Source organism: Electrona antarctica, assembly GCF_951216825.1.
Source record: "Electrona antarctica genome assembly, chromosome: 11".
In the NCBI taxonomy this organism is placed as follows: Eukaryota; Metazoa; Chordata; class Actinopteri; order Myctophiformes; family Myctophidae; genus Electrona; species Electrona antarctica.
This window is the reverse complement of record NC_136792.1, coordinates 53,064,202-53,079,515: the sequence shown is the minus strand read 5'-3', so window position 1 is coordinate 53,079,515 and position 15,314 is coordinate 53,064,202. Positions and strand designations below refer to the sequence as shown.

General features: G+C 44.1%; 1 protein-coding gene across 1 annotated transcript in view; it reads left to right on the top strand.

Moving 5' to 3' along the window:
- Nucleotides 1-12,535, top strand: part of rtn2a (reticulon 2a) — a 20,612-nt gene extending 8,077 nt beyond the window's left edge. Inside the window, exons 2-7 of the mRNA XM_079515063.1 lie at nucleotides 4,316-4,523; nucleotides 6,322-6,460; nucleotides 10,573-10,642; nucleotides 11,388-11,434; nucleotides 11,529-11,587; nucleotides 12,384-12,535. Coding sequence (XP_079371189.1) covers nucleotides 4,316-4,523; nucleotides 6,322-6,460; nucleotides 10,573-10,642; nucleotides 11,388-11,434; nucleotides 11,529-11,587; nucleotides 12,384-12,465 — 605 coding nt within the window. The 3' untranslated portion in view covers nucleotides 12,466-12,535. The remainder of the gene's footprint in view (nucleotides 1-4,315; nucleotides 4,524-6,321; nucleotides 6,461-10,572; nucleotides 10,643-11,387; nucleotides 11,435-11,528; nucleotides 11,588-12,383) is intronic.
- The last annotated feature ends 2,779 nt before the right edge of the window (nucleotides 12,536-15,314 follow it).

Here is a 15,314-nt window from a genome sequence, read left to right as displayed (position 1 = left end):
TCATCATGTGCCATAATTACATGACATATCATTAGGCATAAGGCTGGCTGGCTGGCTGGGTGGGTGTTTGTACGTACGTACGAGGGGAGGCTATTGTTAGGAGAGTCGCGCATTATCTCAACGAAAGCCGTCTGGTCATTTACATTAAAGTATATAATGACAGTTGGGGCTGGGCAACACGTCAATTTTATATAGATATTGTGATAATATGAGAATATTCATCTTTTCCTGGTTTTAATTACTTAAGACATATTTCATACTTTCAAACATTTGAAAACGATTTTCAATGCGAAGCCATTTTCAAAGTTATTATAATAATAATAATTATTATTACGTCAATAAAATTATTATTATTATTATTATTATTATTATTATTATTATTATTATTATTATTAGTATTAGTATTGTACTTTTAATGATGAAATTATATGGTATTTCAAGGGGGGAACCTGTGTACTCTCTGCTGCCCCATCTGGCAGAGTCAGGTTAGATTTTTACCGCTCCCCCCCCAAACTTTTTCGGTCAAAACAAAAGCACGCGTGGCAAAGCTGTAGGGCCCCGGAGGGCTTCAAAAATTAAGGACCCCTCTCTCCTTGAGAGTTGAGGCCCCTGGGGCTGGCTAGGGTAATAGTTCCAGGGGGTCCCCAGCTAAATGATAGTTTGGAACCAAATGGACCCTTATGGGTCTGTAACTCTGAGAGTGCAGACCCATAAGACAAATGGATCCAAAATTTGGATCCATTTGTCTTATGGGTCTGCACTCTAAATATGACAGTTGCCTACTGACATTTAATGTCAGTAGGCAACTGTCATATTTAGTCTGAAATGTTTTAAAAACATTGAAATGTGGCAGATCTTCAGGGCATATTTTTACACTTGGTTTCACACTTGGTTGCTGAAAATAGCCGATCTACAAGCTCACAATGCATTTTGAGCTTGTAGATTTTCAAAGTGCAATGCCGGTGCGCCACCAAACATAACATAACTTGTCTTAGTCCTTCTAGATTACTCCACTGGTCCCTCCCTCCCTTAGTGTTAGTTATAGTCATTATAGCTTAATTGAGTTTTCGTCAGTTGAAAAAGTCGACTAAAGATTTTCATCATGGTTTTAGTCGACAAAATAAAAACTGCCCACAGCTATATAAATTAAGGCCTATTCATAGTTACTCCAGTTTTCGGCGAAGAGGTGATGACCACCGGAAAGTACAACATGACGTCACGTGGGTCACCGCTCACACAAACACATCTCTCTGTTTTTACTAGCCATCGTTTCGGTGCCGTGGTTGGTCACCTCTTCACCCAAGACTGGACTGTGAATTGAGCCATGAGCGGTGGGTGGGTGACCACCACGGCGCAACGTCATGTTGTGGTTTTCGGCGGTCACCTTATCACCTAAAACTGGAGCATGAATAGACCTTTTATTGGGTGACAGAAAGTGAAGGAAGCCGCAGCCGGGGTGGCGAGGAGGAGGAGGAGGAGGAGGTTGCAGAGGGAGGAGGACTATGACGTCTGGCAGCAGGTGCTACAGAAGGCAACATTTAAATGAGTCCCTCCTCCTCTAACCTCATCTTTCAGGGGGTTATATTTAGTTGAACACCCTCCGAGGCCAGCGGCCTGCGTCAGTCTGTATCCTAGAAATCCCTCTTCGTCATAACTTGCGTGTCATTAACCTACGATAACCTTAGTTTGATCGCTATTAATGGCCTTGTTGTTTACTTTCACTTTGACATCTTCAGTATACCGTTCCAACGCACGCATGCACGCACGCACGCACGCACGCACGCACGCACGCAAGTTTATTACTATAGACGGTATGCGCATGACATCATCATCATACCAGGAAGTTATGCGGGAACACTTACTAAGTGGCAAAAAACGACTTTCTGGCCTTTACAACTCATACATCTAAACTTAAAAGTCCTATCTGATTGCATTAAACGATGTTAAATGACGTTAAACTGACTTTGTCACTCACTTTGTCACTCAAAGTGCCACTCGATCTGCCATTCACTTTATGGATGCGCATACCCGCTATACTTAATGGGAGGACATGTCTAAGATTTTTTTTCAAATGTTTGGCATTTCACACTTTAAACTGATGCCGAAAACAGCCGATCTGCAAGCTCACAAAACGTTGCCGCGCATCGCGCCGAGAGCTACTTTCGGTTCACGACACCTATAAATCGGGTATAATTCCAACCCCAACTTTAAAATGTTTAACCCTAACCTGAATCTTTTCCTAATTGTAACACAACTCTTTTTGTTTTAAACATAAAACAACAATTTATCTTGTGAAGAACAGTAAAATGTTCCTCACACTGACTATATCTAAAGTTCTACTATTTACTTTTCAGGACATTTGTCACTTACAAATATAGTAATACAAGTACACTGCGCGCGCGCGCACGCGCGCACACACACACACACACACACACACACACACACACACACACACACACACACACACACACACACACACACACACACACACACACACACACACACACACACACACACACACAGGATGACATTAGGACCCGATTGGAAACAAGACCGCAAGGACTTTTGGTGCTATCCTTTTAGACTAAGTGTTTGACTGTACTCTGTTGCTGTTTACATTTTTGTCAATCAATCAATCTTGCCGTGTCCATGATGACTCCGTTTCCAAGTCCAATGTAAGAACAGCTAGTGGAGCCTCCACTGTTCTACATCGGAATTTTGTGAATCGGAATTTTGTGAATCTGTCCTTTGGAGCGTTTGGCCTTTGGTGGTGAGGTTAAACTTATTCTCATTACACGTGAGAGTAGGCCATTTACTTTATTAACGTTGGAGGCGTACCACCGCGTTGTAAGCTTGTAGATCTGTCCATTATGAGTGTTTTTACACACCATTATAATATTCTTATTTTGATCATAAGACCCACTGAATGTCAATCTCCAGGTTTTCTTCAGGATATTATTTTAGTTATTTACTGTCTATGACACTAGGGCAGTATTATGCGTGTCTTAATAAGTACCAGGTCTTATTACTTAACTTAAGACCTGGAGGCGTGACCAATGCCATTTGGCTATTCTGAGTGGCCAAACAGCATTGGCCACGCCTCCAGGTCTTAAGTTAAGTAATAAGACCTGGTACTTAAGACACGCATAATACTGCCCTTCGTACAGTATGGCACATTATGAGTTCACTAGTGTCGTGATTTAGGTTGACCATCTATATGGTCTCTAGAGTCTCCATCCAACACTGGTGGTGGGTGAGGATAGGCTAGAGAGAACATATGTCAACAAACACAGGCCAGGGGGGCACGGTGGCACAGTTGGTAGTGCTGTCGCCTCATAGCTAGAAGGTCCTGTGTTCGATTCCCGCTCGGGACGCTGTGGGTGCTGGCGCCGTGTTTCCTCCTCCGCGTCATCAGTGCCCATACCCGAGGTGGGGTTGGCGAAAGGGCCTTTCTGTGTGGAGTTTGCATGTTCTCCCCGTGTCCCCTAGGGTAGGTACCCTCACAAAAATCATGCAGTAATCCTGGTCTCCAAACTGCCTCCCCCTGGCCAGCCGGGGCGCCTGATGGAGGGGAAAGGAACTGGTTGGAATAACGTGTTCCTTCCACGCGCTACGTCCAACCAGGGAAACTCCCCCCTGTCAGGTGTAAAGGAGCAACTTGGACACTCGGGCATGAAGGAAGCATGAGTTCAAGTCCGTTGCTCTCCCCATGTCCCCCATATATGGGGACTAGGTTGGCGGAGGGTGTGTAGAGCCCAGGATCACATTAGATAATTGACACAGGGGTGAAAAATGGGTTACAAAATCGTGGGATAAAAATTATAGAACAAAAACACAGGCCACGTATTACACATACTGTACATTCTAAAGTTTATTACAGCCACAGAGAAATAAATACAGTAAGAACAGTGGATCTATGACGTCCCCATTATGGAAACAAAGATCAGAATGAGCAGGCATGCATCTCATATCATTGTGTACTGTACAGTCAGTCTCTCTGATACAGCAGTGGACAGTTGTCATGTCATGGTTATCATTATCAATATGCTTATTATCATGACAACTAGTTTTATTGCTTCTCAAATGTTTTATTTTGTCCAGGACCCCCACAACTGTGTACAAATAGAACCCGTAAAGGGTCCATTTGCATTTGCATTTCCATTTTGTATACTCTCAGAGTTAGACCTGTTATGGCAATTCAGGGCTAGCTCTTTATGTGTTTCTGGTCATTTTGTATACATGTATAGATGTCTACCTAACCCTAACCTGCTCCCCCCCCCCGTCCCCCTGTCCCCCCCCCCTGTGTCTCTTCCAGTGATGGATCTGATCTATTGGAAGGACACGGAACGCTCAGGCATGGTGCTGACGGGCCTGGTGGTGGGCCTGCTGTCTTTGTTCCAGCTCAGCATCATCACCGTGCTCTCCACACTGTCCCTGGCTGTCGTGTGTGTCACCATCTCAGTGCGCGTCTACTACCAAATCCTCCACGCACTCAACTGGGGCGACGGAGACCACCCCTTCAAGTAAGAGAGTAGTAGAGAGAGCACAGTGACACTTGTATTTGATTCGTGATGATCGATAAATATTCTGTCTGTCTGTCTGTCTGTCTGTCTGTCTGTCTGTCTGTCTGTCTGTCTGTCTGTCTGTCTGTCTGTCTGTCTGTCTGTCTGTCTGTCTGTGTGTGTGTGTGTGTGTGTGTGTGTGTGTGTGTGTGTGTGTGTGTGTGTGTGTGTGTGTGTGTGTGTGTGTGTGTGTGTGTGTGTGTGTGTGTGTGTGTGTGTGTGTGTGTGTGTGTGTGTGTGTGTGTGTGTGTGTGTGTGCGCGCGCTGTCTTGGCTGTCTGTTGCATGGATCTAAATTCTCAACTATGGATCCAATTACAAACGCTTCACTGTATGGGATGTAGTCAATTGCAGATGCTGAAGTCTGCCGGTGCAAGCCCACATTAGATTAAGACCAATATACTGTACATGTATACTGTATAAATGTGAAATGGAATAGGGCATGCCTCCTGACAGGAGTTCTAGTTTATTATTTCTGAGAAGAGGCAGCAGTCCAGCCTCATCCAGGTTTATACCTCTGACAATACAGTAAGGATAAGGATTATACTTTTGCAGTAATAACTTTAAATGGATAGGCTATATCGCAAGCTATTTCAAGGCATGGTACAAATAAACAGATCAGCCAAATAGTCCTGTACAGTGTACACAACATTGTATGAACAATAACTAGCAACACAAACATATAATAAAAACATATATTAGCCATATTAAATTCACAAATACGGTAATATAATACTTATATATATATATATAATATATATATAATACTGGTGTGCAAGGTGACGTTCATCCAGAGTCCACACCCATCCAGTGAAGCATCCACTCACTGACAAGGTGCTCCGCTGCTACGCGTTTTTAATCATTCTTTGTTTGGTCTGTCTCTGTAAATTGTAATTCACCTTGAGCAGATTATCACTTAATAAATAACGATCATATAAATGGGACAGAACGTATTGTGACTGAAGCTGGACACGAGCCTACTGGCACCGCGATGCGAGGCTGAGAGATTTATATCAAAGTTTTAAGTCATAACAGCTTCTCCACAGAGTCTTGTTAATAAGAACAGGCTGCGTCATGTTGCCACATAATGTACAAACCTCTGGGTCGACTTTGGGACATTTGGGACTTAATTTATTCAAGACTCGTCTTGTGTCTTTTCTTCTGTAAAATATGACTGTGTTGACGGGTTTACAGTCAAAAGTGTTTCTTGTTTTACGCGATTTGGCCTGCCATTAACGGTAATATAAGCGCCACGGTTGTGTCATATGTGATCCATCTGTAATCCAGGATAATTGTTCAGAAGTAACAAAGACAAAAAAATAACCAAACGAGAGTGTGTGTGTGTGTGTGTGTGTGTGTGTGTGTGTGTGTGTGTGTGTGTGTGTGTGTGTGTGTGTGTGTGTGTGTGTGTGTGTGTGTGTGTGTGTGTGTGTGTGTGTGTGTGTCAACACTCATAATTAACACAGTAAGTGTTTTGTGTGTTGGCTTACGTTGCCGTGGAAACATGTGGAATTAATAGAAGACACTTTAACCCTAACGTGTCATTATGGGCTAAACATAATAATAAAAGCTTGTTATTATTATTCAACCGACGTCTATGACCCCTCGATGACTAAACCGATTTGCCGTTGTCAACAACCGTGAACAATGATTTATGCGAGAATTGTGGAGAAAAGATACACAGAAGTGGATCGGCATGAGAGAGACAAAGAAGGAAATGTTGCTAATTGAAAATGCCGTGTCTCTCCTCCACCACCCAGAGCATACCTGGACCTGGACGCTAGCCTGAGCGGAGGACAGGCTGAGCACTACACGCGGAAAGCCATCGTTACGGTCCTGTCTGCCCTCGACACTCTGAGGAACCTCATCTTTGTTGGAAATGTCTTCGACTCCCTTAAGGTAACTTAACGACCGGTAATGTGTTTGTGCTCGAGTCAAAGTTTCATTTTATCTGGAGCTCAGATCTCATATTTTCACCAAATGTTCGCCCCCAGAATACTGTTCAAGTGGTTTTAACCCATTTTGACCTGAGATCAGATTCTAAAAATGTCTTCTACATCCTGACAGTTTTCTGAAAAAGCTATGTTTCTATGTCAGTGGTTCTTCGATTTTTCAAAAATAGCAGACCTACAAGCTCATAGCGCGCCACTCGGTGGCGCGCTATGAGCTTGTAGATCTGCTATTTTTCAATAGCTAAAGCATAACATAATGCTAACACCAAAAGGGGTGGGTTGACACGCAGCTCGCCAGAACCGTAGTAACCGTATAGGATTCAATTAATCGTCTAGCCTGCCAGAACCGTAGCCTACGTTTTCCAGGGTTTATATTCTTTAATCCATGTTTTGATCCGATCGAATCGTTAGCTGCCGCTCGTTAGCATAACAGTCAAAGTGGGACAGCGGCCGCGGCCATTTTAAAGATGCGTGCGCATCCACTTGCACTCTTATGTGCTCCTTTCAAAGGCCTGTATCTCCAAATCGGCCGACAGCAGGCACTGCGATACTCGCGGTCAGGTTTTTCCACCACCGACCGAGAGAACAACAACCGGTCAAGACACCACACACAGCATTTTGTCATTGTAACATCCGGTTAAGGATATTATTTGGCTCTTCAAAATAAGGGTTGCGCGCGATAAAACCTTGGCAATGCGCGATAGATAGATTAATTCATGCTGGCGGCAAAACTTAAGACTCACCTTGTGGCCCTCTTCGGCTGTTCCCTCCCCCAAGACAAACTACAGACTGTACAGACTCTGTAAGACTGCGTTGAACCACATCCAGTCCAGTCTCATAATACTAACAGGCCTGTCTGTCTGTGGGTATTTGCTTCTGTCGCTCTCCTCTCTCTCCTTACTGCCGACATCTCTCTATCCGTCCCTCCCTATCCGTTTGTCTGTCACCCATTATCCCAGCTCCCTTGCAAGTCGTTCACTGCAATATTGCTGTGCGCCATCATTACTTTATCTTACAAATGAACACTCACTCCACTTAGACTTTAGACTTAGAAAACTTGAATGTCTTGAACGGACATTAAAAGCACATCAAATATAAACCAAAACGACAATAATCCAATATCTTCTGTAGCAGCCATCATAAATATAATCTCAGATGGGATACCCATTGAACCACTTGGGCTGTATTTAAAAAAATAGCACACACACACACACACACACACACACACACACAAAAAAGGTCACGGTCACGTCGCATCGTGTCACACCGTGATCCATTGTCAACTTGTAGATCAGTGGTAAAGATCTATATGGGGCAGCAGTGGCTCAGCTAGGGGTAGAGTAGCCGGAAGAGCGGCTGAATGGCTGGATGTTCGAACCTGGGCTCCCCCAGAGTTAGTGTCGAAGTGTCCTCCTTGAGAAAGACACGGAACCCCTAATTGCTCCCGATGTGCAGGTTGGTGCCTTGCATGGTTTCCTCTGCCATTGGTGTGTATGGATGTGTGTGTGTGCGGGTAAATGACTGTAATGCACATCTATGTAAACAGCTTTGGATAAAAAGCACTATACAAATGCACCGTTTACCTTTAATTGAAGATCTGTGGTTAAGTTGAGACTTTCCTAAATGGCAACAACATAATGTATAATGAAAACATTTGTATTCAAAACCTAGCTGTACTAACTGCTGTAGTTTGCAGGCTTTCTCTGCAGTGCATGTGAGTTGCCTCTGTAACCAGAGGCAACTCGCAGAGGACGAGACATGTGATATCACATCACACGCACCGCATGAGCCTCAGCTGGCCTAAACGAGTGGTTTGCATGTTGCCTATAGCATGTCACTCTGGTATAACACTACACTGGTAGCACATGTGCAGTGCTTTTAAAAAAACAAATTGTAGTAATGTTATATTTTCAATAACATTTTTGTGTTGGGAATTCCTAGGGGTAGATAGATACGTCTACTGTATACTAATACTCTGCAAAGGTGTGTGTGTGTGTGTGTGTGTGTGTGTGTGTGTGTGTGTGTGTGTGTGTGTGTGTGTGTGTGTGTGTGTGTGTGTGTGTGTGTGTGTGTGTGTGTGTGTGTGTGTGTGTGTGTGTGTGTGTGTGTGTGTGTTATGTATTGTAATTAATAGCAGGCAGCAGTGTGTGACATAACAAATTTAACGTTGGGAGTCATGACCCGACGTGCGATTCGACTGCCTCATCTCTAGTCTAATCCCCTTAAGTCTTCAGGACCTTCTGGTCTCACTCCTGATCTGGATGGTATTTGACATGATACACAAGTGGCTCTCTGCGGAGAGGCTAGGGGGATAAGGTCAGGTCCCTTTGCATCCGAGAGACGGGTGTCCTGTTTCAGAGCACTGTTTCTACGGTCGAAGGCGATACTGCAGTAGTCACATACACACACATGCCCCCTTTGCGGTAAACACATTTTTGTGCGTAGCTACACTACGTATAAAACGTCTGTTCCTAATCACGGTGAATCTCTGGATATTATTATGCCTATTTTGATCCGGGCCTTTATATGGTCTCTATGGAACCTAGTAGCTATTGTGCAGACGCCACAGAAGTAATAACTCGTGGCCGTTCCCGCAACCCGCAGCCAAGTATCTGTGCTGTTTGTTGCTCCGCCACTGCAAATGTACTGCTTTGCTTTCTATAAACCATGCAGCGACATGAAAGCGACATGAAGTGCATATTCACTCTTTTTCTAAGTCTAGAGAGCCAAGCTCAGAGTCCAAAAGGGAAGCACGCACATCTCAAAAAGATTCTACAGGCGCTGAACAAAAATACAGGTGCAGAATCAGAAGGTAGTCCGTGCACAGGTAGCACACCAAGCTCCCGTGCACTTTATTAACAGAGCCTTTAGTTTGGACCATTGTGGGTCTTCGTCAGGTACGGTACCTGGTGTCAGGTACGGTACCTGATGTCAGGTATGGCAGGGGTTCTCAACCCGTCGGTCGCGACCCCTCGGGGGGTCGCCAAATTATTTTAGGGGGTCCCCAAATTATTTTCCAAAAAAAAAAAGAAAAAAAAAAGAAATTATTTTCACGATTTTTCAAAAATAGCAGACCTACAAGCTCGTAGCGCGCCACTCGGTGGCGCGCTATGAGCTTGTAGATCTGCTATTTTTAAATAGCTAAATTATAACAATGCTTAAAACACCAAAAGGGGTTCCCGCCCAAAATTGTTTAAGGTTATTGTAGCAGTCAATTTATATTGGGGGTCGGGAGGGGGCGGGGCGGGGGTCCCGAGACGTTGCCAACGCATTTTCGGGGGTCCCCGGCCAAAAACGTTGAGAACCCCTGAGGTACGGTACCTGTACGGTACCTGACGCCAGGTACCGTACCTGGCGTCAGGTACCGTACCTGGCGTCAGGTACCGTACCTGGCGTCAGGTACGGTACCTGACGAAGACCCACAAGCCAAGGGTCGAAATGTTGCAACTCTGTCTGGTAATAAAGTGCAACGGGAGCTTGGTGTGCTACCTTGCTTCTAGAGCAGTGGTTCCCAAACTTTTTCATGTCAAGGACCCCCAAAATGATACTCATTAGCCCCGCGGACCCCCATTTGAAAATACATGCCAAGGACCCCCAAAATGATTCTCATTAGCCCTGCGGACCCCCGTTTGAAAATACATGCCAAGGACCTCCATAAGAGAAGATTTCTATGGCTCTAGGGCCCCCGGTTTGACCTGAATTATAGGCTACGGTCCTCTATTTAATGGCATTTCTATCTCTGGGACCGTAATACATATTGTAAAATCAAACTTAATTTAGCTCTGAGAGTGTACACTCTCAGAGTTACAGACCCATAAGGGTCCATTTGGTTCCAAACTATCATTTAGCTGGGGACCCCCTGGAACTCCCTCAAGGACCCCTGGGGGTCCCCGGACCCCACTTTGGGAACCACTGTTCTAGAGAGCCAGGCTATCCACTGCTTTGAAGTCTCTATAGGCTGCTAATCAGAATAATGGTTTCTCCTTCTCCTTCTCCTTCTCCTTCTCCTTCTCCTTCTCCTTCTCCTTCTCCTTTTCCTTCTCCTTCTCCTCCTCTTAGTTCCTGGCTCTGATGTACCTGATGACATTCTTGGGGAAACTGTGCAATGGCCTTACTCTGCTCATCATCGGTGAGAAACCCACAGTCTCGTCACGCAGACATGAAAATAACATATAATGGAACCCGTTGATTTATTGAATGCTTGTCATGTAGCTTTAGATCGGCGGTTCTCAACCTGTGGGTCGGGACTCACGTGATTTGGGGGGCGAGGGGGGTGTCCCCAGATGACAGCAAAGTGCCTTTTAAGACCTTTGTAATGCCTCAAAAGGAAAGAAAAGTAAAAGACCCCAACATAACTATACTATAAAAACTGGTCGAACATTGGCCAAATTGTAAAATAATAATAAGAAATAGGCAACATTTTTGAAAATAACCAATGTACAAGCTTGTAGCACGGCTATTTGCACAATATTTATCCGTGGAACCGAAAATGGAATGCCCCAACTTCCTACATTCCAAGTGCTTGTCATGGTGGGGGGGGGTCCCCAGTTCAAATATGGTTATGTATTTATTTATTTAACCCATTTTGGGCGGGAACCCCTGTTGGTGTTTTAAACATTGTTATAATTTAGCTATTGAAAAAGAGCTTGTAGATCTGCTATTTTTGAAAAATCGTGAAAATATTTATTTCAGAAAATTGGAGGATTTAGAAGATTTTTTTTTTATTTCGAGGTCAGGCCTAAATGGGTTATTGGGGGGGTGGGGGGGGGGGGGGGGGTCACGGCCTGAAAAGGTTGAGAATCACTGCTTTAGAGATGCAATAAAATGTGATCCAATGGTGATAAAACACACTTCTCTCTTTGTTTACTCCCCAGGTCTGATCGCTCTCTTCTCTCTGCCACTTTACTACAGGCAACGCCAGGTAAACTGCTGTAAACCGCCGTCACCTCCACTAATGCCTTCGTACTGTTCACATGTGTTTCCTGTTATCTTTACATCTCGTCTTGTGTTAACAGGAACAGGTGGACAGTGTCTTGGCAAAGATCCATGCCCAAGTTGACAACGTCACGGACATGTAAGTGTGGCGCCATCTCCTGGCACAATAGTTCCATCAATTGAGTTCCACAGGACATTTTTAATTTTGCTAAACTGTAGTCCTGCCTGGGTTTCCAGAAAGTGGCATATACCCGCTCTCCGTTCCGGTTCATTTTCCTCGCATAGCTTTTGTTTAATTGGCTCTGTAGCACATTTTAATTGGAAACACACGTGAGGTCTCATATTCGTTTCTAGTTCAAATTGTTGCTGAAACAATCAAACAATGTTAGGGGAAACTGAACAGGAAACTCAAACTGGGGCTACAGTTGCGTACACTACAGGACCTGTTTCTGTTCGTCAATTTTGATATAATAATAATAATAATAATAATAATAAAACTTTATTTGTATAGCACCTTTCATGACATGAAATGCAGCTCAAAGTGCTTTACAGAGCAATGGAGAAGAAAAGAAAGAAAAGCAAGGCATAAACATAAAAAAAAAACAAGAGCAGTAATGCAATACAGTGAGCACATGAATAACAAAAAAAATAAAAGATCAATTAAAAGCAAGGGTGTAGAAGTGAGTCTTGAGCTGCGCTTTAAAAATGTCTACAGAGGCTGCCTGTCGAAGGTACAGTGGGAGTTTGTTCCACGCCGTCGGCCCGTAGAAGCAAAACGCTGCTTCCCCGTATTTTTTTGTTGCCATTTTTTTAGGCAAAGCGAGCAGGCCCGCAGTGGAAGACCTTAGGGGGCGGTTTGGGACATATTTAGGCAGGCAGTCATGTAGGTAGTGACCAGTCTCTCTCTCTCTCTCTCTCTCTCTCTCTCTCTCCAGTCTCCAGAGACTGTCCCACGGTGGCAGCAGCCCCCTCCCTGAACCGACCGCCGGTGGAGACGACAAACCCAAATCCCAGTAGAAAGCAAAGACAAAGCACGTCAACGGAGGAGGAGAGCGAGGAGATAGCGGAGAAGAAGGATATACCGGAGGAGTTGCAGGCTGTCTCCACTCAGATGTCTTATACCCACAAGCAGCCTGCAGCACTCACCTCACAGAGCTCCACAGAACAGAGCTCTTGAGACTGGGGGGGGGATGGGGAGGATTGCTTTTACAGGGTTTTACGACGGGACTTAAACACGGTACTGAACGCCGTTAAAGGGGAATTTCTCCCTAAACCTTTTTTTTACAAAAGTAAGTTGATAATTATGTATATTGACCAAAAGATAATATTTAAAAAAAAATAAAGATATAGGGGAGCTGGGGCTGGGGCTGGAGATGAAGCTTGGGCTGGGGGGGTGATGTGACAGCAACACTCCATGCATTGTTGACACTACACTCTTCCTGGTCTACGTGAGCTGGTGTTAGACCCCCCCCAGCCCCAGCTTCTGCTCCAGCTGCAGCTTCAGCTCCCCTATATCTTTATTTTTTTTAAATATATTTTTTTTGTCAATATACATAATTATCAACTTACTTTTGTAAAAAAAGGTTTAGGGAGAAATTCCCCTTTAAGTGTATGCATATGGAACAGGAGGTGAACCGGGGATAATATGCAGGGTCTTAATGCAATGAAACCACGGCATGTGTGTGTGTGTGTGTGGGTGGGTGTGTGTCAACACGGACTATAGGGTTGTGCTGCCGGCCGCCATACGAGAAAAAGAGAGACATTCAAAAGTGGACGATTTTAAAACCACAGCTGTGATATATTATAAATATATATATACTGTATCCTTGTAAATTATGAACACAATGGTTTTACTGTTTACTGACACTGGCGAAGAAGAAGTGGCTTAGATGATCGGTGGTTTTCAACCGGTGGTCCTTGAGGGGGGGGGGGTTCCAGGTGGTCCCCACGCTAAATGATGGAGAGTTGGTAACCAAATGGACCCAAATGTAGATATTTAACTCTTGTTAAACATCTGGATTACTTACAAGACGTCTATACAATTCAACGTTTGCCTGTTATCTCTCCTAGTGCTATACCAACATCAATACAGCATGGAATTGTGTGGACAAAATATTAAAAGTTTTGGGTCCGAGAGGCTAAGGGCTCCATTTTCGTCACCGCTAAAAACCCCTTATCCCTAAACTTCTAAACCCCTAAATTTTGAAAAACATTTTTGAGTAGTTCAACTAGCCAATCTACATTGACACGTTGTGAGCTTGTAGACTGGCCATTTTAACTATTCAAAAATGTTTTGCAAAATTGTAAAAAAAAAAAAGTCATAGAAGTTTAGGGATAAGGGGTTTAGCGGTGACGAAAATGGAGCCCTAAATCTCATCAAATGGTGGTTCCGTGGCTCAAATGCCCAATAAAAAAAAATGGGCCTTGATATGAAAAAGGGTTGAACACCACTGGCTTGCTGTAGATGATGGGCAGCTGCAATCCAAATGAGGTAGTGAGTTATCAGGATGGGAACCTTCACGGCCCACGGGAGGGGTGGGTGCCTGAAAAGACAACAACAGGGAAGTATTGTTGGTCTGTAATCAGTGCAGTGATTTAGGGCTGGAGTGGAGTTCCCTAACAGGTCGTCATCACCACCACCACCACCACCATCATCATCATTATCCCTGTGGCAAAAAGGAATGGTCATCAACGACGACAAGCTGGGAGGGGTCACCATTATCCACGGCAGCATCACATTTTTGCAATCAGAATGCATGTGTTCAAAGCATATAGAATGTGAACGCACACTTACTGTATCTTCACGACTGCTCGTGCGCGTGCGTGCGTGCGTGCGTGTGCGCGCGTGTGCGTGTGTGTGCGCGTGTGTGTGTGAGACATTTGTCATTGAGCTTTCTGAACTGAAAGCGTTCCCGACAAGCTATTACAATCACGTCTTGTTCTTCAGTTTACATTTTATCCGAGGCCGCACCGTGTCACACGTCGACGGTATAGCCGGTCTACGAGCTGACAATGTGTCGCACTGCGATGTGACACCAGATTGTAGATTGGCTATGTTTTCCGCGTGACACCGCGGTACACAACTATTAACCCATTTTGATCAGATTCTAAAAATGTCTTCTACATCCTGACAGTTTTCTGAAAAAGCTATGTTTCTATGTCAGTCGTTCTTCGATTTTTCAAAAATAGCAGACTTACAAGCTCGTAGCGCGCCACTCGGTGGCGCGCTATGAGCTTGTAGATCTGCTATTTTTCAATAGCTAAAGCATAACATAATGCTAACACCAAAAGGGGTTCCCGCCTAAAATGTATAAATCACCCTTAATTTATATTCATAAATATAATGACTACACGTCGTCCAGGGAGATGAATGTCCAATCTTTGCAGAATAAAAAAGTGAAAGAGTTGGAAGGCTTGGGAAGTTGACCTCAAATATTCTCTGGATGCTTTAAAAAGTCCTCACCGAAATGTGTCTCTCCCCCTATATGCCTTATTATTGTATGATTTGTGTTCAGCGACTGAAGCCTTGTTATGTTAACAGATACAGTCTTAGTAGGATATATGACACCACGACAATATTATTATGTGTTCACTGCTGCCTGGTAATGTATAGGCTACCCTACAGTAGCATTGTTCTGTATAGGCCTACTAACGGATACCAGACGACTCGCCCCTTTATCACATCGCCCCCCCACGAAATGTGTTAATGTAGTTAACAGTTATAATTTAGTATTGTATAGTAGTCGATCTCTATATACTCTGTCAAAATCAAGGATGAATAACATGAGACAGAGACGGTGACTGCTTAATTAAGTTAATGTTTTAGGACCTTCTAGCAGTTAATTTCGTTTTATTAAACACATTTC